Source organism: Mustela lutreola, chromosome 14 (assembly GCF_030435805.1).
Source record: "Mustela lutreola isolate mMusLut2 chromosome 14, mMusLut2.pri, whole genome shotgun sequence".
In the NCBI taxonomy this organism is placed as follows: domain Eukaryota; kingdom Metazoa; phylum Chordata; class Mammalia; order Carnivora; family Mustelidae; genus Mustela; species Mustela lutreola.
In genome coordinates, this window is record NC_081303.1 from 69,281,468 (window position 1) to 69,306,015 (window position 24,548).

The 24,548-nt window shown below is 48.1% G+C and overlaps 1 protein-coding gene across 2 annotated transcripts in view; it reads right to left on the minus strand.

Moving 5' to 3' along the window:
• The window catches only part of DDR2 (discoidin domain receptor tyrosine kinase 2), a 150,084-nt gene that overhangs the window by 107,311 nt on the left and 18,225 nt on the right, over nucleotides 1-24,548 (minus strand). The window contains exon 2 of one of the 2 annotated variants that reach the window (XM_059145257.1): nucleotides 19,909-20,055. In XM_059145257.1, coding sequence (XP_059001240.1) covers nucleotides 19,909-19,927 — 19 coding nt within the window. In that variant the 5' untranslated portion in view covers nucleotides 19,928-20,055. Of the gene's footprint in view, nucleotides 1-19,908; nucleotides 20,056-24,548 lie in introns of those variants that run through there. The other variant, XM_059145258.1, reaches the window with a different exon arrangement.

Sequence of the window (24,548 nt, forward strand, 5' to 3'; positions counted from 1 at the left end):
ACGATTACCAGCTTTCCCCTTCCCATATTCATTGCCCTACAGAACTGACTGCAGGCCTCTGGGGTCCCACCCAAACTGTGGTGGGAGCTGTACCAGCGACAGTGCCTCTTCCTTCCAGTCCTTGTCCACCTGCCCCACACCCACTATCCGGTGAGCTCTGTACCAGGCACTTCCATGTCCCTGGACCATGAGAAGCTCTCAGGAGAGGCATGCAGAGTGAAGCCATGTTGCTGCGTGGTTCCCAATTGTGAAAATGGTTTGCATCCTTTATTCTTCCCCGAGCAAGCAGTTCTAGAAAGGAAGCTCTACGAGGGTCTCCAATGTTGGTATTAGCTTTATCAACAATTACAATGTAATTAGCAAATGGTAAAATAAGTTTTATACAGTGTACTGCACCACTCAGACTCAGACTTCCGACTGAACTCTGTGTTCAGGACAGAAGGGATAAGGAGTGCTTCATGAGCCTTTAGGCCAAGTAGATGAGTATTCATAGAAAGCATTCCTGACAGAGACAGAAAGTACAAAGTTGGCAGCCAAGGGCTGGGCAGGGGGGGAATGGAGAGCTCCTGCTTGATGCGTGTAGAGTTTCAGCTTTCCAAGATGAAAAGAACTATGGAGAAAGATGGTGGTAATAGCTGCCTATCATGAATACAGTTAACCCTTGAACAACATGGGTTTGAACTGCATGGGTCCACTTTTATATGGATGGTTTTCCATGAAGATGGCATAATACTGTAAAATGTATTTTCTCTTCATTATTTGTTATTAAGAATAATAACAAATCCTCTTCTCTAGCTGACTTTATTGTAAACGTATAGTATGTGATACATATAACGTACAAAATACGTTAACTGACCCATATGTTAGGGCTTCTGGTCAACAGAAGGCTATTAGTAGTTAAGATTTTGGGGCATCAAAAGCTATACACAGATTTTTGACTGCACAAGGGGTCAATGTCCCTAGCCCTTGTATTGCTCAAGGGTCAACTCTATATTTAATATAACTAAACGATATCCTTAAAAATGGTTAACACAAAATTTTACATGGATTTTACCATGATTAAAAAAAAAAAAAATGGGGACGCCTGGGTGGCTCAGTTGGTTAAGCAGCTGCCTTCGGCTCAGGTCATGATCCCAGCGTCCTGGGATCGAGTCCCACATCGGGCTCTTTGCTCAGCAGGGAGCCTGCTTCTCCCTCTGCCTCTGCCTGCCATTCTGTCTGCCTGTGCTTGCTCTCTCCCCCTCTCTCTCTCTGATAAATAAAAAAAAAAAAAAAAAAAAAAAAAAAAATTAAAAAAAAAAAAATGGAGGAGAAAGGGGAGATTTGTTGATGAAACAGTACAGCAAAGGGAGAGTCCGTTTTCACCGAAAGATAAACGTCGCCCTTTATCTTATTCATCGATTTCATATGAAAGTGTGTCAGTCCTGCTCTGAATTGTTAATTCCTATCAGACACATCCCTATTTCTCCTTCATTCATTCTTCAGGGTCTATTACTGAGCATCTAACATGTTCCAAGTTCCATGTTAAATGCTGGATACCCTATTGGTGAATCAAGGGTCTCTAAATTATTGGAGCACACTGAGTCCCATGACAGAAACAGCCAGAACACAGCGACTGAGAATGAGAATGGTCTCTGCAGGTGGGGGCCTGCAGAATCAGGGAGAAGGTGACAGCCCAGACCAGAAGGATGAGTCACCAGGAGAAAAGTTGTTGGGTGCTCCCAGCAAATAAAATAGTCTGAGAGAAAGTCCTAAGCAGGAAAGAGTTTGACTGGTTCAAACCAAAAAGAACTCCAAATGGCCAGACTGGAGACGACCAGAGCCAGTGGGAAGAGCCCCACACCCCACAGAGCTTCACAACTATGTGCTATGGACTGAATTGGGCTCCACTGCCCTCTGCCCCCCCCCCACACACACAATTCATAGGTTAAAGCCTTAACCTCTATCGTGACTGTATCCGGAGACAGGGTTTATAAAGAGGTAATTAAGGTTAAATGAGGTCATAGGGTGGGGGCCAGATCCTATAAGATTAGTGTTCTTAAAAGAAGAGAAACCAGAGAGCTCACTTGCTCTCCCCGTGTGCCACATGGGGACATTGCAAGAAGGAGACCAGCCAGGAAGCCAGCTTTCTCCAGAAGCCAGACCCTGCAGGACCTCAATCTTGGACCCTCTAGCTTTCAGAAGTATGAGGAAGTAAACTTCAGTCGTGTAAGCCATGTAGTCTATGGCATATTTGTTACAGCAGCCCAAGCTGACACATACACCATGGTAAGAGGTTTGAGTTTTATATAATGGAAATCAGTGAAAAAGTTTAAACAAGGGAGTGACATCAACTAATATACTTTTTTTATGGCCTTTGTGTTTGTTGGCATTGGGGAGAAAGGTGGGGAAGGACAACCAAGGTGGGGGGTGGAGGGCAGCAAGAAGCTATATGGGTTGCAGTCACAAGGCAGTTCATGATGGCAGCCTGAGCTAGGACAATGGCCCTGGCGAGGGTAGTTGCTGGGCAGATCTGGGGTGTGCCCTGAAGTGCAAAACATGCCTTGCCGATGGCTCACAGGTGGAAAGAGGAACCATCAAGGATGGCTGAGCATTCTGGCTTGGCTGGCCGAGTGGACATGTCACCATTGATCAAGTTTGGGAAGAAAAGAGCAAAGGCTTTGGAGGAAAAGTCAGTTCAGTCTGGGACACACCAAGCTTAAAATACCTATGAGTCACTCAAGAGGAAATATCAAGAGTTCTGATTGTTATCTGCATCTGGAGCTCAGGGGAGAGGTGGAACTGGAGACAAATTTGAGAGACAGAAGCATAAAGGCAGCCCGTGAAGTCTGAGATGAGCAGAATCACACAGTGTATTTGCATAATGCAGAAGAGGAAGACTGAGTGAGGCCCCTTCTACTATACTGTCTCTTTTGCTTGGATTTATCAATGGGGGCAGAAAGAAGGTAAATCTGCAGAATTTCTATGATATATATAGAATACATAAGATGAAATGGGCACGGCATAGTCCCTTGGTTAAAACCTCAGAGTTTGTCTTTTTTTTTTTTCCTTTGAGTGTTATAGAGGAAAAAATGAAGAGAGATCTGAATTATTGAGAATACTTGTAAAACGAATTCTAATTTAATTAAGGCTTGTGGGTTGTTTTTTTTTTTTTTAAGTAAAGCAACCCCCTTCTCCCTCTCTCTCTCCCTGACAATGGTAGATGAGAGACAGACAGACAGACAGATAGATAATCTGCTGCCCATACATAAATAAAAATACAAACTCCATGAATCTAAAATGACTCATATTTTCATCTTTAATACGTCACGAGAGAGACAAAAAGTCAGAGTTGCCCTAACATTAGTTCTTTCTTCTCTGAAGATTCACAAAGCATTGGCGTCTCCTTTAAATTTTCTAGTCAAGAGACATTTTTTCGAGATGAGTCAAAGGAGGTCTTCAGTGTTCTGGACCCAGTACTATCTCTAGGACATGAAGTCATGCAGTCTGTGGGGAGTGTAGGGAGGATAGCGCTCCCATAGCCTTCCTGAACCAGGGACTACCGGTTCCCAAAAGGTGCCCTCTGAGAGGCTCCTTCCGTGTACAAACTTTTTAATGATGTATTAATTTTCTTTGAAAGGTAGGGTAAGGGAAAGAATCTGGAAGTATATCAGAGTTGATTATAATATCTACAAAATTAACATCTTTATATCTAATTACAGAACTAAAATGGACAATTAGAGCCCATAATTAAAGGATGCACATAACGATGAAATTACAGTGTGCAATGAGTCGGGAAAAATCCTAATTATACTCTGGGAACCTGACATCCCTGGCACTGCCTCACACTGCTATTTTCATCACAGAAACCATCTACATGAGCTCATCTCAGAGGTTTTCAGTGTCTCTACGTGGATCTCTTCCACAGGGATGGAGGGTCCCTGAGTGTGTTTCTGGGTACCCTTCCCGGAGACCAGCCAGCACAGTGCACCCTTATCAGAAAGACTGGTACACTGGAAAATAGATCTCACTCATGATTAGGGTGATGGGAAGCTGTCCTCTGGATAGTTCTAAAAAATTACTCTTTCACCATCACGTGAAAGGTAGGGATTTGCCTAAGTGTTTTCAATTTGGAAGCATCATGGGAACATTGAGTCAGTTAAGAAACAAGAAGAGAGTGTATGTGAATCTATATGTTTATGTGTGTGTTTACACAGTTTAGTATATTATGCATATGTGTGTATCTATACATGTGTATAGTTTAGTGCAGACACACACACACACGCGCGCCCACACACATACAGTTTTTAGGGGAACTGAAGAGAGACAAATACATCCTCTATCGCGCATTCCATAGAGGTCCGGCCAGTTATGTGGACTACTTGGCAAACAAAGATTCAGGAACATAACAGACAATGAGTTAGAAAAGCAAAGTCAAGGTACAAGAGAGGAAACATGGCGAAACAAGAGGCCAGAGGGTCTACCGGCATGGAATGCCAATACAGTGTCAGGGACTTCCACAAGCACGCACCGGCGTGCTCACAGAAGCTGCATCACAATCGAGTGAGATGGGCCCGACTCTTCTGCAGATGACGTAGCTACAGCACAGGGTGGGTAGTCCTTCCCCTAACTTGCAGAATCGGGGTAGAACCCCGGCATCTGGATGCAGAGCCCAGCAGGGATCCACTGAAGGCTTCCAAGCAGCAAAGCGACCTCACAAGGACTATCAAGATCATGTGCTCTGGTTACTCCGGAAAGGATAGACCAACACAGGGGGAAAGCTGCAGTAGAGAGGCTGTAGGGGAAAGTGGTCCAGACAGTCTGACTGGGCATTGGGGGTGGCAAATAAACAGAGGGAAGAGATATAAGGGAACACAGAGGGCGGGGCCATGGGACCAACAGGTATGATCAGAAAGGTAGATCAGGGGCGCCCGGGGGACTCAGTGGGCTGAAGCCTCTGCCTTTGGCTCAGGTCATGATCCCAGGGTTCTGGGATCAAGCCCCACATAGGGCTCTCTGCTCAGCAGGGAGCCTGCTTCCTCCTCTCTCTCTCTCTGCCTGCCTCTCTGCCTACTTGTGATTTCTGTCTGTCAAATAAATGAATAAAAAAAAAATCTTAAAAAAAAATAAAATAAAATAAAAAAAGAAAGGTAGATCAAAGATGACTAAAAATGACTAAGTTTTTAACCTAAATGCAGTAAAGGAAGGAAGGAAGGAAGGAAAGATTGTGATAAAATTACCAGAGATAAGAAAGGGAAGGAAGAATATAATGGAAACATTAAATTCTTACCAGACGCTATGCTTTTGAAAAGCCTCGAGGCTCTCCAGGAGGAGGTGTCCATCAGGCAGTTGGAGAGTCAAGACAAGAGCTTGGAGAAAAGGTCAGGCTGGAGAGGCTCACTGGAGAGAGGTCTCTGAGGAGGGGAGACCCAGACCAGGGGACCTCCTGAGATCCAAGAGAGGGGATTCACAGGAGAGGAAAAGAGGGTCAGAAAAAAAGGCTTGACTCCCAGCAGGAAAGGCGTTAATAATCAATCCTCGGCTACCAGAGGCTCCCCGGCCCTGACCTACAACAACCCCCTACTTCTGCATCTGCGACCCCCACCTCCTTGGGAAACGACAACCTTCAGGAAGCGCTAAAGACACGGCCGTTCTTCCAGCTGGGGACGGGGTAAGCCACAGGGAGGAAAGGCGCAGCCCCCGGAACACACTGACACTGGAGACTGCTGCATGCGGCCGATGGCGGCCCACGTGCCGTGAGCAGGGCGGAACGCGCAGAATCGTCGAATCCCTGTGTTACACACCCGAAACTCACATTGCGTTGCATGTGGGCTATTTTTGAGTTAAAAAAACAAACCAAGATCTGATCATTATTGCTCTTTGAAATGACTCAACAGGAAGCCTGAAGGGTCAGGGAGAGCGTCAGTCCTGCACGCCGCTCAGTCCTAAAAGCCTCCTGCTTAGCCTGGCACTGACTAAACTACGTCCTGAGTAAGGAGGAGCGGGACAGGGGTCTGGCGGGACTCCCCTGGTGAGAAGTCAGTAGAAGAAACTCATTCCCGGTCCAGCGCTGTCTGTCCAGCGCCCCAGCACCTCCCCTTCCGCCAGACCACCGGCCGCAGTCTCTCGGGGCCGCCCCCACAAGATGCCTTCACATGTCCTGGAGCTTGTGTGTGCTGACAGCAAGCAGAGGCCAGGCCACAGCCACTCTCCCCCAGCAGACCACACCCCTAATTTACTGTGAACCTCCTGGCTCGAGAAGAAAACATCAAATCCAGCATACCAACCAGCGTAACAAGCATAGGATGTTTACCAGGGCCAAAGGGGAAAAGCATCACCCCAGCCTCTGGTCCCACAGAACTTGTACCAGAGTCAAATCTATGAAATGAATGTTCCAGCTCCTCAGCTAACATAACCACTTGCTTCTGGCAAATCCAAGAGGAGACACTTGCCCTTCCACACGGCCTGAGCCCTCAAGTATCATCAGCCGACAGATGCAGCTCGGGGTTGGCTGCAGAGCTGAGTTCAGTCAGTATCATCAAAAGAGTTGGGGCTGATATTAGCGTCATGGTCAATGCCCAGGAGGACACTAGCGGGGCGGCAGTTTCTTTAATCATGGGGGCCGTAGTCTTTGATCTGTCAGCTTGGCAAGGCGCTAGTCCCCAGCCATTCAAACCCTAATCCGGGTGTTCCTGGGAACGGGTTTTGTAGGTGGGACTACAACCCATACTCCGTTGACTCTACAGAAGAGACTATCCTGGATAATCTGGACGGAACCAACTCCATCCATTGAAGGCCACAAAAGCGAGCTGAGACTCCCCTGCAGAAGTTCCACTGGGGACAACAGCTTTGGCCCATCCCCAAGACCCCCAGGTTGCCATCTCCAGTGACCCTGAGGGCTGGGGACTTGCCGACACAGCCCCCGTGGTCGCCTATGCCAAGTCCTCGTGATCACCCTCTTGACCTATATCTCCTGCCGGTTCTGCTTCTCTGGTTGGACCCTGAATGAGACAACACAGGACGGCCCCTGGAAGCATGCATCCAGTCAGTAACTACTGGAGTGTTTGCTGTTCTAGATGGCGGAGATGAAAGAGAGTAGAACAAAGACAGGTGGGGAGCTGCCGCCTCGTGACGCCAGTGCCAGACCTCCAGCTTTGTCAGGAGATATTCCCACAGCATCTGACTCCCTGCCTTCAGGGACACAGAGACCCAGAGACACACACACAGGGAAGAAAGCTCCGGGACAAGAGAAGCAGGGGTTGGAATGACCACAGGAGCCCCTGGAGGGAGAACAGGTGAGGAAGGATGCTTCCTGGAAACTTGCAAGGGAGTCTGACCCTGCCAACATAGTGATTTGGGCCTTCCAGTCTCCAGAACGGTGAGACAGTGCGTTTCTCTTGTCTTGAGCCAGCCAGTTTGTGAGAATTTGTGAAGGTGACCCTAGGTAAGTAATAAAAATACTAAAATCCATTCACTCTTCTTCATTGGAAGGATCTGCCCCATAAATCACAGACGAAGTAAGGTCTGATGTGTCACCAGCAGTCTCATGTTCAACCTGGGTTTCCACAGGTCAGAAACAGCCTGGAGTCCCCTTGCTGTCCTGGGTTCACTTCCAGTGGCTTTCCAACAAAACTGTTTTTTATAAATGGGCCACCAGCCCATGGGGTATAGTTTGCCAAGTTGACTATTTTAATATTACATTAGAGTTTTATTCATCTTTTAAAAAAAGATTGTATTTATGCATTTGAGAGAGAGTTCTCAAGCAGGGGGTAGGGTGGGGGAAAGGGGAAAGCAGATTCCCTGCTGAGCAGAGAGCCCAACATGGGGCTCGATCCCAGGACCCTGGGATCATGACCTGAGCTGAAGGCAGTCACTGAACCGACTGAGCCACCCAGAAAGAGTTTTATTGATCTTGATTACTGGGTCTTTGGGTGTCCCTGTACAGTTTCCACTGGAGGCATGTGCCTCCCTGTCTCAGCCCAGGCCTGGCCCTGTTTCTCTCAGACTTTCTGCGCTCTCTTCATTAGTCCGCATCTTTCCAGGCCGAATTGCTCTCCTTCCGGCCAGGCCCTCTCCGATGCCTGTGCAGTAACTCCTGGTCTCCAGAGACTCTGCCCCAAGTGGCACCTGTTGTTATTTTTATTTCTTTTCATATTTTACCAAAAGTTGATGATTTCCTGCAGATAATTGAGGAAGATGTCAGTTAAGGCCACTCTTAACCCGATGCCGACAGGCCCCTACCAGACGCTGCCCTGTGATGGCCTGGGGGAGTCCGTGTCACGGTTGGGACGGTTGCGGTGGCCTTGGTAATTCTCCTGCCACACTCACGCCGCCTGAGCCAGCCTCCGCCTTTGAAAGAGGTGGCAGCTAGATCAAAATGACTCACCTTTGGGCCGCCCTTCCCTAGTTCCTGGTGCATTTCTTCCATACAACGGCTTTTAAATGTGTTTGGCCTTGAGTTTTTTGTAGAATTGTTTTTCTTTTTTGTATCCTTCTGGGGTTTTTCTAAATACAATAATACAGCTGCCTGCTTATGATCCACTCTTTTTTTTTTTTTTTTTTTTTTTGAGAGAGAGAGCACGCAAGCGCAAGTGGGAGAGGGAGAGAGAGAGAATCTCTCCAGCAGATGCCCTGCGGAGCACAGACCCCATCATGGGGCTCCACACAGGGCTCAGTGGGGGGGCTCCATGCCATGACCCCAAGATCACAAACTGAGCCAAAACCAAGAGGTAGACGCTTAACCGAATGCACTCCGCGGGCGCCCCTCAGTCCAGTGTCTTATTTAAGCTCCATATCGCACTTGGCTACCGCGCTAAGTGGGCTGGGCACCAGAATGTAAGCACTGGCAAACCCCAGCTCCGTCGCGGTCCTGCTGTGGGTCTCCAGCAAAGCACTTGTTCCCTCACACCCTCTGTTTCTCCAGCTGTAAAATGGGCTAACAATATCCGTCCTTCCTTGTCATGGTGGTTATGAGTCGGGACAATGGTAGATGGTGAGGCGTTTGGTGTGGCTGAAGTAAGAGCTGTGCGAAAGCTTACCAATGCGTATGTGAGAGGCGGTGCTGTCTGTAATCAGAAAACCCTGGAACTGTGGGACTAGGGTGCATTACAGGATATGCCATGATGGATAATTCTGTAAACATTCAAAAAATAATCGACTCAGAGATGGTAGATAGGTGTGTAGATAGGTAGATAATTGATGGACAGATAGACGCGACTGGCTCCCTTTGGAAAATGTGGGTGTGTGTGCACATACGTAGGCCTGTGCAACTTTGGAAACACATCAGGAGGAATAAACATCAAGCCCTTAGGTCTTAAAGAAAGCAGTTGTCTCTGGAGAGTTAAAAGAGATGGCCAGGAGGGTAATTTTACTTCTCATTTTATATCATTTTTAAATGTTGGGATTATGGGTGATTTTCATGCAGTGATTTTCAGGTTTTTTTAATTTTATGAATATTTAGGGAAAGCAGTGTTATATAAATCCCCTCTTCAACTGCAACCCTGTGCCGGGTGATTTTATGTGCACTCTCCTTAAGGTAAACTTTTTAATCATTTGCCGCTTCTCACACACACACACACACACACACACACACACACACACTTACTTTTTCAACAGCGGTGGGGAGCTAATCCCACGGTACTAAAAAGACGTGCCCAGGGTTCCAGAACCACTAAGTCAGAGCAAGGACCCATGGTCCATTCGGCTGTCCATAGTTCACACTGGCCTGTGCCATTAGAGTATGTCTGTCCTTCCTATGCTCATTCGTTCAGTCCACTAATACTAAGGCCTGTCCTGTGTTTAGCACCATACTTGGCTCTAGAAAGAGCTGCAAAGATGAATAAGGCAAGATTTCTGCCCTTAAGCAGCTCACAGTCTCTTGTGCTGTTAATAAGAAACAGAAGGAAACAGAATGCTCTATGGGCAGAGACAGTAAGAACTGGGGACGGCCCAGCCGCTCTGGCTACTCTTAATGAGGCTGAGTCAGAGGATGACTCTGAGCCCCTTCTTCGTGAGTGGAACGTGGCAAAGATGCCCTGTGCGTTTTGGTACACCTCAGTCTGCCCAACCCCCCTCTTCATTTTGCCTGGCGTGAGTGGGTATGGGTATGGAGAGAAAGGAGGGGAGTAAGGCATTTACAGAAATCCGAAGGAAGGGAGGGCCCGTGGTCATGGTGGGGGCCACACGGGGACAGGAGGTCAAACCCGTGGTTGGCAGAACGGAGCTGTGAAGTTCACATTTGTATGCTGGCCAAAGAAGAAAATAATTCTTCTGACTCAAAATAAGCACAGACTTGCTGTGGGCCCTTGTGTGATTGTTCTTAGGATTTGGGGGAATACTGTTAAAAGTCTAACTGCCCCTCTCCCCTGAATTCTGTGGGGATCACAGGCTGGGCTCTGTCTGGACCAGAAACAAAGGGTGTAGGGAAGTGTGCACCTTCCTCTCAAAAGTTCACGCAATTTGTTTTTTTTTTCCCCCGTGGAGTTGAATTCTTATTCAGATGGGAGTATCTGTTGTATCCTCAGCATGAGCCATGAATTTGGCAAGAGGCGGTATGCATGAGTAGCCAAAGGACGGACACATGCAGTCATCGTCACTGGAACCTTGAGGGACACATCATGAAGGAAAAGGAACGGGAGCTAGGAAGCACCGACTCGGACAGGTGGACAGGAGGGGAGGGAGGGACACTTAAGGCAGCAGGTGCATGTGGGGCAAGGGACAGAGGAGTAAGCCCAGCTAAGACTCTGAAGGAACACGGCTCCCCCAGCTTTGAAGCTGCAAGGACACTTGGCCACCATCTGTTACCTTCTGCATGTCAGAGGTGAGCCGTTTGAGAACCAGAGAGGGACATGGCTGCCAAGACCACGTAGCACGACCCATCCCCTGGCCTCGCTCCCTGAACGTGCTGTCCCCAGGAAGAGCAGGCATTCTGAAACAGGAAGCTGCGACACGTACAAGAAATAGCAAGTCTGAGGCAGGGAACAGGACTCTGACTTGAGGAGAAAATACACGTAGGGAACTGAGGGGAAGAGAAGGAGGAGAGATTGGTTGGGATTTGCTTCTGAAAGGCGTTCAATACGAGACCCACGGGTTTGGGTCCTTTGTCCATGTAGAAGACAGGGAACTACATGTGCGCTGGAGCAGAGCTCAGACGGCACACTGCTTTTCGTCCCCAGCAACGTGTGAGGACATCTGACTGGGGGAGACGCAAGACCTTCAGAGTTCCAGGAAGGAAAAAGCTCACCGAGATTTCTCATATTTTCTCTCTGAAAGCTACAAATACTCCTTTATAACAGTACTTTTTTACAAAAAAAAATTACACAATGTCTTTTCTTTTCTAATATAAAAGCCACGCATGCCCATTTGTGAACTTCCAACGTGATGAAGAACCAAAATGGCTCCCACAGTCTCCTCACCAAAAATCAAACCCCGTCAATGTTCTGATTTCATGACTTTTCATCAGAGATTTTGTTCTTTGGATTTTGCATACTAAAAAATATTTAATATTTTTTAGTATGTAAAATCCAAGGAACAAAATATAATATAAAAAATAATATCCAAGGAACTAAAAAATATTTAATATTTTTAAATTTAATTTTTTAAATTTAATAATTAATATTTATATTAAATACCACTATATAACTATATAACTTTAGAACTTATTTTTTTAAGATTTTATTTATTTATTTGACACAGAGAGAGAGCGAGAGACGGCCCGAGCCGGGGGAGGGGCAGAGGGAGAGGGAGAAGCTGACTCCCCATTGAGCAAGGAGCCCGATGGTGGGCTCGATCCCAGGACCCCAAGACCATGATCTGAGCCGAAGGCAGATGTTTCAGCGACTGAGTCACCCAGAAGCCCCATAACTTTATAATTTCGAATTTCACTTAATATAAAACCATAAATACCTTTTAATGTCATCAAAGAGTCTCAAAACCACCATTTTACAGGCATATGATCTGTGTCCTTAACCACACCCTCCAGGAGCCATTCAGGTCTTTCCTTTCTCCTCCCTAAACGCTAAGTTGTTGTGGGTAGTGTTTGTCCCCTTCAGAGTACTTCCTTGGAGTAAACTCACAAAAGTGAAATTCCTACAGTCAATAGTATGGACGGTTTTTAAGGTCATTCACACACCTCGTCATATTGATTTATAATTCGGGGGTGGAGGGGTTCTTAATACATACAACAAATAACTAAAAAAACTAGAGTTTTTGTTGAATGAAAGCAGTTTCTTTGTTTGGATGGCTTGTCTTTAATTACAAAAGTATTTCATATTTGAAGAAGAAAAAAATACCCCATAAAATTAGACCGTGGTGGGGTGGGGGAGGATACAGCTTCCCCGGAATTTAATGTCCACGCACCCTGGACCACATGGGCTTTCTCCTGTCTTCTCCAGGAAGAAGACTTCCTCACTACCTACCCCATCCTCTCCTCCCAGCCTCTCAGATTCTGGGATGTTGTCTGTTCTGGGTTGATTAAGGGGGATGATTCCGTCTTGAATTTCCTAGTAAAGGGCCCAAGTCCACACACAGAGGCGTCGGCACCCTTGCCCAGCGCTTTGGAAAGTACAGTTTGCAATGAAAAGATGGATGGTGCTTTCCTGATCTTCCCGGCCTGTGTGTTTCTCATTATCTTCCCTTGGATGCAGTCGTCCGCTTTTGTTCCAAAGCCACACAAGGCCGGTCCCTGCTCCTCCCAGAGCAAGGAAGACTTCTCTAGAGCTAATGCCGTGGGGCGAGCAAAGCCACCAGGCTCTCATGCAGTCAAAACCCCCTCTTCTGTCTTCCGCTCGGCACGGCTCTGCTCAGACGCCTTCACGCCCCAGCTGCCCCTGTGCTGGCCCCCGAACGAGCTCCCCCACGCCCGCCTCATTCCCCTTACAGTCCTCCTCGTAGACCACAGCAAAACCAGGCCTTCCTGGAGCAAACTTCGTATCGTCTTACAGCCCTGCTCGAGGCTCCACAGCAGATCTCTGTTACTTACATGGGAAGTCCACTATTTTGGAATGGATCAATAAACATGTACCATGGGCCCTTTCACGGGGCCATTAAGCACCACAGGGGCTCTACCATGAGCTCTGTGTCTAGCTCAGGGAGCTAACACAGACACATGAGAAGTCACAGGGCTCTGGTCCCCATCTCCCTCCAGTTCTCCAGTCTTGCCTGTGCGACAGGAAGGGCTCACACTTGACATGTTTCTGACTAACTTGCTCTCTTCTCCCCAGATCTATGCTCTTTGTACAATGGTTCCACTATCCAGGCTCTGAAGACAAGAGAGATCCATGTCAGGAATATGGGGAGGTTTGTTTTTTGTTGGTTTTTTTGTTTTTTAAGATTTTATTTATTTGAGGGAGAAAGAGAGCACGGTGGGGGTAGGGCAGTGGGAGATGGAGAAGCAGATTTTCCGTTGAGCAGGGAGCCTGATGTGAGATTTGATCCCAGGACTCTGGGATCACGACCTGAGCCAAAGGCAGACACTTCACTGACTGAGCCCCACAGGAGCCTGGGAATAATGGGGAGATTTGAGGGCAGATCTTGGACTTGTAGTGCGGATCAAAATCTACTTATCTATTTATTCACTTCCTCACTTGTGCTTAAGAATAAAGGGCACAAAAACTAATCAGACGTGCCCCCACTGTCATGAGCATGGAACATAGTGAGGGAGACAGAGCTTCCTGTCCACTGCCAACTCGTTTACCCAAACTGTGCCTCCCAAGCCTGGGTCTCCAGAGCCACCTCCAGCTCAACCATTCACTTCCAGAAAAGTGGACTAGGATACCCCCACGTATTTTCATGATTCTCCTGTGCTTGTCTTCTACCGAACCCCAACTGATGCAGATTTCAGAACGACCATAATACCCATGGGTATAATACCCCACCATTGATGACTTTATAACCAGTGGGTGGGGGGGAGACTGACCCGAAACAGATCATTGCCACATAATATGGTGTATGGCCAGACCGTGCAGGCATTGCAGCCAATGCCATGAGAAGGGATCATCCAGCCCAAATGCAGATTCAGGGAGGTACAGGAGAAGTAGCTTGAGAATGAGGGAAACCTGCCAACTGGAACATGAGTGAGGAGCAGTCGTTTCATAGTGGGGCAACTAGAATTTGAACCCAGGTTCGTCTGACTCTCCAGCCCACGTTCCCGCCATCTTGTTACCTGGTAGGCTTTCAGTGGATGGTCACTGAATGAAAGAAGAAATGCCCTAATAGTAACTTTGGCTTTGAAACCCCCCACGTTCCGACCAGCTGAGCTAATCAGCTGATGAACCTCAGGGAATTCCTGCAACAGGGCAGAGCCCCCCTGTCAGCATAGGAGGGGCTAATTCGCTCCTACGACCTTATGGAACTGACTCAAGCTAAGATAGTCCGGAATTAATGGGGGGGGACTCCCTATTTTTCATCCACTCCACTTCCTCAGAAAAACCCTGCTGGTGTCCCAGGCAATGCAGACAAGGGGAAGAGAAACTTGGTAAGCCTAAAGCACCCAGAACTATAGCCAAGAGCCTCTCCCCCACCCCTCCCACAGAAGCCTGTACTAAACCACGCCTGCCCCAGGTCTCTCTGGACAAGGAAAAAGATCGTAATTCTCCTACACCCACCTCCCCTGAAATTCTGCTCTGGCAGGAGGAGAGCCAGGATTTCTGAGACTTAAAGATCAGAGCAGGGGGCCCACATCCTCCAGCCATCCCACGGATTGCCTCTGTCCGCCCACACCTCCCTGCTCCTCTGGGTTTGCAGAGCAGATGCCCTCCACCAGCAAACCTTTTCCATACTTCCTGTTCCCCGGCCCAAGCCTCTGCCTCCTGTCTCTGTAGGCTTGGCGTATGCACGCAGCAAGCTTAGAGCTGGAGTGTGCCATCATTTCACAATTCAAAAACCCCAAATAAGAGACAGGTGGTGGGATTCTCCCAGAGAATTTAAAGACGGACTCTAAGCCCACACCGTCTGAGTCTGGCTGCCCAGGGAACAGCCCAGAGGTGGAGCTGGGCTGAGGCCACTGTTTCAGGAGGTTCTACCCAATCCTTTCCATACTCTTTGATTCCTTGGTCCCAAACACATCGACTCAGAATGTCCTCTAGGCTCCTCCTACTTCCTGAGGAAAGTCAAGCTTACTTTGAACAATTAATGGAATCAATTTGTGGAGGAAGGAGTCAGTTCAACAAAATCATTTTTTTAAGGAGGTTGTTATGAAAGGGGTCTTGGCAAGTCACAGACTCTTTGGTACCATTATCTGGATCGATTTGGGACTCGAGATACTTCATTGCCCACCTGGGAATTACATTTTATGATTCTGGCTCTCCATGATGGATTAAGGGCTTGCAAATTTTGGAGCTGGGGCAAATGATGATAGCTATTTCCTTTACTTCAAGGAAATATTTTGGGTTCATCGCATAAGCCAGCACCAGTAACTTCTTCTTCTCCTTTTTTTTTTTTTTTTTCCTGTAAAGGCCCAGAAAGTCAATATTTTAGGCTTTGTGGGCCAAAAGGTCTCTGTCAGAACTATTCGACTTGGGCTGTATGACTCAAAAGAAGCCACAGGCAATGTGTAAATACATGAGCAGCGCTTTGTGCTAATAAAACTTTATTGACAAAAATAAGCAGCAGGCTACATTTGGACCACAGGCTATAGTCTGCGAACCCCTGACATAAACTGTTCTGTGCAGGAGTGTCAGTGTGAGGAAGAATGATATTCACTGACACCCTTAGAAAGGAAGTTGCTGCTTTGGTACAAGAAAACTTTGAGACCTCCTTGTTCTACCATTACCTAAGTAACCTCAAATAATTTCAGAAATGGCATTTTTTAACATGATCCCCAGGTGGTCTGTATCCATTAATCTGGAGACCAGCGTGTCTCAAACACCAGTCAAATTACAGACTCTGAGTTCTGAGGCCTGAGACTCTGTACTTCTGACAGCTCCTGATGACATGGAGGTGGTCCATGGGTGGCGCTTCAATTAAGCAAGATCTCTTTGGGAATATCCTCCACAAAACCCAGTTCCAGGGTGAAACAGGGGAGCAGGTGGGTCCTGCTCCCACCTCACCCCCACCTACCCAGTTTCTCTACTCCCAAACAGAGAATGCATGTGTTGTACTAGGCTGGTTGGTAAATAAACGCAAAAATTCCTCATGGAAACTCAGACCTTGGCTAAGAGGTTCTTACAATCTCTTTATCAAGGGGGGCGGTGGAGGAGTGTGGAAAGTGAGAGAGGGGAGCTCATACACATTGAAAAAAATCAGTATAGGAGGTCATAGGAATTTCTAAGACAAGGAGACATCAGCGAGAAAATCCTGACCAACGCTTGAATGTCTAGAAGGGTCACGCCACCCCTCTCATCCACCACAGAAGGAGGAACCAGGGGCTCCGCATATCACGAAGCAGGAATTTTGAGTAGGTTCAAGTGCAGAAGGAAATTCAGCAAATGCTGCCTGTTGGGAAACTTAACATCATTCCTGCAGCCCACAGTCTCAGGCTAAGGTCATTAACATAATATGAGAAATTAGAAGGCAATGAACCTTGAAACAATGGAAATAAGATTCTTGCTAGCAGCCCTAGGTTGGGTGATGTGGTCTGTGGCTGACCCTTCAATCCAGTCTTATAAACTATGAAGATCAAAGCAAAAACAAGAGGCTGACACCATAGAAAACGCTGGCTCTGAGGGTTTCATGCATGTCTATTTTTAGAGCCCTGACTAGTTCCCCCTTAAACCTGCTTCAGAGCTGCACTCACACTCGGCAAGAGGGGCACGGACCAGGCCCACGCTGAGACGGCGTCCAGATGTCACAGCCCAGCCAGCGGTCAGAGCTCTCCCCAATCTGGCAGCCGCCTTCCTTTCCAGCTCTCTCTTCCACCCGTCCTCAACCCGCTGCCCCCGTAGATTGCCCTTGCTCCCTCCCCCCAAGCCCTGACCCTGCGTCCAGGGCAGCCCTCGTTCACTGGTCACTCTGTGGCTTTGCTGCTGAGGTCAGCTCCACCAATAATGACCGACCCCATCTCACCCCCTCTGCATACTGCACTGCTGCCCGGGCCCCCAGGCTGGGCCCCAGCCTCACCCCCCCCCCCACAGTGGAGGACCACCCAGCCACAAGTGCTCGTCTCCTCCATCACCACTCATCACCAGACCACCTCCGGGGCGCCTCCCTTCCTGCCCGCCCCCCCCCCCCCCCCCCGCCACCTCCACACTGAGCATGGTTCTCTTTTCAGAATGTTGCTGGAGCCCAGTTCATCCAGAAACATCTAAGCCAGCCTCTGGCTCCCCTGACCTCCCTTCCCCTAGGCAGGCTTGGTTCCTCGGTTTCTAACTGGTGTATCCTCTCCTGCGTGGCACACTAGCCGTGGCTCTCTCATTAGTTAGACTCTGACCCTGATCTTGCCTTTTCTAAAATAATCCTGGCACCGCCATGTTCCAAAGTCTCAGACCTCGAGGCCTAGGCAGCCATGTGGTCTCAGCGCCTCAGTCATCTCCACCGTAACACACTCTGCGTTCGACCACGGGTGTTCTGGTCACAGCTCCAAATGCCACCCCTCCCCACCGCCACCCCCACCTCCAACACCCAGGCTGTGCCGTCCCCAAGACACTTGTCCTCCAGGACACAGGACAGCCCGACCTCCCATCCGAGATACTCCTGTGAAACAGACCAGGCCTAGGCAATGGGAACGGGAAAAAGACAGCGTCTCGCTCATGAAGGACAGTCAAATTCCAGTTGGAAATACAAACTTTTCCTTTAAAGGAGAAGCTAACGTTGGCAGCCGCACTCCAGTGCCTCTGGAAGAGCCATCTGGGGAGAGAGAGGGAAAGGAAGACAGTGTGAATGACAAGTGGACAGGAGAAGAGCGAGCAAAGCCGAGAGGAAGGAGGCACGAGGGAGAGGCAGGTGGGCGGCGGAGTGGGAAAGGGAAGACCCACAGAGGAACAGCAGGGGGAGGGCAGAGGGGGGTCGAAGAGGAAAGAAAAGGCCGAGAAGACAGGCCCTCGGCTCTGCCGGCTCGCCCACAGACTACCCGTTCGGGGACAAGCGTGACAGTGTCCCTGGGAGCTCTAACCTCCCAGAGGGGACAAGCTCTCCCCTGAGTGGAATCTACACCAGAGGTTGGGGTTGGGGTTGGGGCGGGGGGCAAACCAACAACCAAACAGAACCGGCAGCATCTCTCTCCAAAGGCCCTCGGTAGCCTCTGCTCTCAGTATCGGTGAGTGAAGCCGGAGCTCTGAGAAGCAGGGGACCCCGCAATCCGGTGAGCCCCGCGTGCCAGAACGTCTGTTCTTAATACCCCCTTCCCTCACGTGGCTTCCCGTTCAGATGCTAAATAGCTTGGTCCTCCTATGAAGAGGAGACACAGGAAATGGAGACGAGTCTCTGAACAGAAGGAAATAGTGGGGTCATTCTCCGAAGAGGAGGAAGCCCGGACTGGCAACCAGGAGAGAGCAGAAGGCATCTTCCCTGGGGGCAGAAGTGCCTGAGGGAGCTCTCGGGGGGACCGTGGAGGCAGGGAGAGGCGCCGAGGAGGCTTCACAGGACAAGGCCATCGATATGCGGCACACGCCCGGGGTGCTGAAATACTGATTTCTGGACATAGTCACTCTGGCTTGGGTGGCGGGGGAAGAGAGGTCTGCAGGGACCATTTCTGGAAAATAAAGCAGTGGGAGCCACAGAGAAATCATGTTGGAGGAATCTCGTGTAATAGAGAAAATCTGCAGCAGCTTCTGGTTGGTGGTTAAGCGTAGCCCTGAATTATTCACTGGTAACGGCGCCCCGTGAGGGGCCTGGTTAAGACCTGTCCAGTCTCCAGTATCAGGAGTCTCTTGGGAGCCGACTGGAAGGAAGCGAGCGAGGGAGGAGGGAAATAAATTCGTTCCAAGGCAAGCTGCGGGAAGAAAGGGACCCAGGGTGCTTTATCACCACAAGGAGGTGAAGGAGAAATGCGCAGACAACCAACCGGCGGCGCGTACGACCCGCTGAGCATCCCGGCCCGGAGAGGAGATCTCTGGGAGGCGGCGACCCTCCCCAGGACGCAGGGGCCACGTTACTCGCTCCGCCGCCCATTCCTTCGCAAGTTCGACGAAGCAGTGAGGAAAGTCGAAGCCATGAGGAGAGCTAGTCTCGGTCAAATCCGCGGGCTCCCCCGGGTCACCTGGTGCCCGTCAGACCCGAGCTGGAAGCCGGCTCTACAGGCATGAAGGACACACGGTTTCTGCCTTCTGCAAGCCCCAGGCAGACAGGTGCATGACTACCATTCTAGACTCGTTAGCGGGATCTGAGTCTGCTGAAGGATGAACCGAAAGTCCCCTCGAGACCAAAATGCACCCAGAGCAGAGCACCTCGACACGGGCAAACGCTTCCTGGCTAACCTGCAGACGCTGAGATGCACCACGCGCTTCTTACTACCTGGAGGCCCGGGACTAAGTGAGAACCTCCAGCTCGGTTCTCTGGTACGGGTAAGTCCTCCAAACCTTATCACGACACTCAGCTACAAGGACCCTGGTTTCAGTAGTACTGTGAATTATGATTTTTCTCTAAGCCACCTCAAATTATTGCAAGAAGGCAACTTAAATAAATAAATAAACGAATGAGATTAGGACAGATCCAGATCAATGTGGGAACCCTGAGATTCCAGTGGGTTCTGTAGGGACAGGGAAGGTCGAGATAGCCTGGGCCACTCAGAGTCAGGGAGGAAGCCCTGAGCCAGGACACCGCGGGATCGGCCCCTGACCAGGCTCAGTCAAGTGTGAGCTGACGTTCAACATCGGCTTTCCCTACAGTCAAACACACGATCTCCTCCGATACCAGCTCTCAGCACAGAACGCGTGCGCTTGATGGTCCCTGTGACACCAGCCAGGTGAGTGAACGGCTTCAGGGTACAGGTCCTGTCGTCACCGCCCCCCCCCCCCGGCTCATGGGGTGACAGCTTCAGCAACGGGCCCTACTTACATCCATGGGTGCAGAACATTCTCCGACAGCAGGATCCTCCACGACAGCTGGCCTCTGCGTCTCTTCAACTGTCACAGCGTCCTCGCTGCAAGCCACAAGCCTTGGAACTTTCTAGAGCATGGAACTCCAGACCACTTGTAGATATCCCTTTATGGGGGAGGAAGAAAGGGAAAGCAGTATCATGTTACAGATGTTTGCTTCCTTCACATTTTCTTTCCTACTTGACATTAGGGCATGTGACTAACAAACAGAAACCCCCCCAAGTGCCCAGGGTACCAAAAGGATCTCCAAGACATTTTGTTTCTGAGGGTTCTTATACCTGCTGATATTTATCAGTTTAGAAACTAATACAGAGGGGCACTGGGTGGCTCAGTGGGTTAAGCCTCTGCCTTCGGCTCAGGTCATGATCTCGGGGTCCTGGGATTGAGCCCTGCATTGGGTTCTCTACTCAGCGGGGAGCCTGCTTCCCCCTCTCCTGCTATCTGCCTGCCTCTCTGCCTACTTGTGATCTCTCTCTCTGTCAAATAAATAAATAAAATCTTTTTAAAAAAAGAAACTAAAGCAGAATTTAAGTTTAGTATTTATTTAAAATAATTATAAAATTTTATAATTCATGTTTAATTTCTTACACATTATTATTAAATTATTGTGATGATTATGTGTCAGCTTAAATCATGATATTTTAATAAAAATAGCTATTTTCAAAAAATAATGAGAAGAGTGGCATTATTTCACATTTTAAAGAATCCCTTTGGTATCTGGCTTGATCCAACACAGATTCTTGCATCTGCTTCTGAATTCGGTCTGTTGCAATATCACCTATCACTTAACCTCTCAAAAACTCCACCATGTAATCGTGGGAGACTGAGAGTAAAAAACAAACAAACAAACAAACAAAAACAAAAACAAAAAAACCAAGCAAAACATTTTAGGATTATTGTGAAAATGGTCTTGTTCTTCTTGATCCCCTGGGATATCCTGAGCCCTGGACCCACCATTCTATGCAATATCGCTGTCTTCCTTTGACACCGCAAGTTATCAGTTACCTGAGCAGTCTTCTAGAACCTTCTGCACATAAATGAAAACATAGGGATGTAGAGTTTGTATCAATTTTTAACAATCACGTATGAGCACTCTATACATTCTCCTCAGGTTTTCTGTCACACGTGTTGGGCGGCGTTGCATTTGAGCGTGTGGTTACGTCATTTCTGCGGATATCTTGTCCTCCTTGTCCTATCCTTACGGATATCCTGGTGGGATATAACACCACCCAGGTCCGCACAGCACCACAGTACAAAGGCGGGCTGCTCAACAGCGTGGGACTTGCCACTTTCTTCAGGGAAGGACACAGGGCTTCATGGGAATAAAGGGGCCACACGGAGCAAGAACAGATGTCACACATATTAGTACAGCTTTCCTCCTGCTTCTGTTTCCCTAAGAAGGCATGTGGCCCAAGTATTCAAAATTTGAGAAGATAACCCAATTTTTTGCCATACTACTGGGGGCTCACCCAGTGTTATGCTTGGGACTTACCTCACTGTACCAGAAAGACTTATGTTAACAATCTCTGTGCCTATTTTTATAGGAATGTTTGCAAACAACCTGTCTGGAAACACATTCACTGTCATCGTGAGGCCAGAAGGCAGGATCAGCGTCCCAGCATCCCCAGAAAGTATTCCTGAAAACTATTTCCCTGTGACCAAGTGAACCGAGATTAACCCTCTTGGGTCACAATTTGCCGGATGTGGAAACAGAATGCCCCTCACCTGCAGGAAACCCTCCCCTCGGTGGGGTAATCTGGTCACATTACACTGCAGGTTTTGAATACTCAAAATGATGCTGACCAATGAGGGTTCACTGCCTCTCTCCGAGATTTACTAGCTATAGAATCTTAGCAGTGGAAGTAATGATACCTATCTCGTGAAGTTGTTAAGAATAATTGTAATTAACTAGGGGCACCTCGTGGCTCAGTCAGTGGCTCAGGTCATGATCTCAGGGTCATGAGATCGAGTCATTTCCTGTGTCCCTCCCCAACCAGGCCCCCCTCAGCTCCACACTCAGGGCCAAATCTGCTTGAGATTCTCACTCCCTCTCCCCCCACCATTCACTCAGACACCCTCTCTCTCTCTCTCTCAAATAAATAAAATCTTAAAAAAAAAAAGAGTAATCGTAATAATCTATAAGCTCTGCTGACCACATAGCAAGTGTTCAATGCTTGGCAGTTGGTAGCCTCCTTCCTTTGTTGTTCTATGAACAGAAATAACATGAGACCGATCCTATGTCCTGGACTGGGCTGGTTCTTCAGGAGGTTTGCTCCTGAACATGCCCAGGAGTAACTGCCAGGGCAGCACAGCGAGCAAAGTCAGAGTCAGAATTCAGAACCAGGTCTGTCCTACTCCAAAGCCCAGGCACTGAACTGCACCATCATGTGATGTTCAGCTAGAAAGGAAAGCAGCCCTGGGGGGAATGAAACCGCAAAGCCGGGGGCCTCCTAGCAATGGTCTCACAAGAGAGATACGTTATCTTTAGCTGTAAATTAATGATTTTACTAACCCAATACCGTGACTGTAATCAAAATCAAAATTCTTCAGAAAATCATCGCTATGCTAGACAGAAAAGAAAGAATGGCAGGACACCAAAGCCAAGATTTAGTTAGTTTGGGATTTAGAGATTATTTATTTAATCAGTGTTTGATTAGGGTTGTTATTAAGAAGAATGGGTGGCTTCAATTACAGACGATTATTTTGAATAATGGGTAAATAATGTAATATTAATTTCTCTAAAGACAATTCTAGCTCCTAGTGCATGTCAGGTGTGCAGATTAAAGAAACATGTCTCTTGGCCTCCAAGAAGGTATATAACATATATCATAAGATATAAAGGATATAAACATATACATATAGGGTTCGGGGGTAATAAGGTAGACAAGAATAAGGTGCTAAAAGGAGAAATGTGGCCAGTGGGGTGTTCAGGGAAGGTCTGAAGGAGTGAGGAGGCATCGCGCAGCTGCCTCTTGAAGTAGAAATCAGATTTTGTCAGCCTTGGAAGAGAGGCAGGTAGCTCTAGAGACTCCAGGCTTAAGCTACAGGCTTAACCTGGCATGGGGGATGCTGCAGAGGGGGATCCTGCCAAGGGGCAGAGGGACCCACCAGATCCTGATCTAGAATAACGACATCAGGAAGGGAAAAGAAAGAAATGATAATGCGGAGAGAACTGAGGGTTGACCAGTAACTGGCTACAGCAGGGAAGAAAGGAGGAATCAGAGAAGCGTGGGTTTCCAACCTGCACATGACCAGGAACACGTCATTATTAACAAACCCTGGGAAAACTGGTATGTAAGGGAAGATGGTGAGTTTGGTTCTGAACATAAAGAATTGGGTTCCTTAAGGGGCTCCTGGGTGTCTCAGTCAGTTAAGTGTCTGACTCTTGATTTCGGCTGTGAGATCAGGTCATGATCTCAAGGTTGTGGGATAGAGTCCCACGTCGGGCTCCGCGCTGGGTGTGGAGTCTGCTTAAGATTCTCTCCCTCTCTCTCTCCACCTTTCCCATCCCCTGCCCAGTAAAAAAAAAAAAAAAGATTGTTTTCTTAAGATGGAAACAGGTAAACTCTTGAGCACAGAAGAGAGCCTGGCATTCAAGAGAGAGTTCGGGGTTAGAGACACATATTTGAACATCAAATACATAAAAGCAGTAAGTGAAGTCTAAGGCAGATAAAATGATCTGAGAGAAGAAAAATGAAGACAAAACCTCCGGACCCATCTGCCTTGAGTGGGTGGAAGAAGATGAACATCCCAGGTAAGAACCAGAACGACTCAAAACAGTTCCTCCTCCTAAAACATCAGAAGCCTCTGATCTAACCCAACTCCCTTACCTCACAGATGAAGAAGTCATCTCCTTCAGGTCTAGAGGACCAAGTAACTTATCTAAGGCCTCACAGCTGCAAAACTGCAACTAGATGGTTGAGTGACCACTGGGAATTAGCACTGCCTTGGCGACTGGGTCTTCTGTGTGCACCAGCTGACACGGCTGGATTCAGGGAGGCCTGAGCAAAAACTGGAAACTTCTTTTATCTCTGCTACATCAGTCCAGCCCTGTAACTGTGCCCGACCACATTATCAGCTCAGGGTTCAAACCACATCTTACTCATCTTGTTGTCACGGCCCCTCTGCCCTCAACTTTCTCCACCACTGTCTCTGCCACCAGTGTTATTACAGAGTAGAAAATCACCAATGATGTTCTTCTGATAGTGCACATGATCATGGACTTCTGGAGTTGAAAGACCCGTATTAGTGTAGCCTCTGTGGAAACAGACCCAGGGAAGTCCAGTGACCAGATAAGCAGTTAATAGTAGAACCCAGACCGAAATTCCAGTCTCCTTTCTTTCCATGTCACCACCAACCTTCCTTGAAAGAGACTTAGTCTTAAAGATTTACTTATTTATTTACTTATTTATTAGGAGGGAGGGAAGGAGAGAGAGAGAGAGAGTCGGGGGAGGGCAGAGGGAGAGAGAGAATATTTTTTTTTATTTAATGAATGGGAAGTGAATTTAATTTGATTCAAGACTTACTTTTTTTTTTTAGTAGTTTTTGTTTTTGTTTTTGTTTTTTTTGGAGAGATAGAATCTTCAACAAACTCTGGGC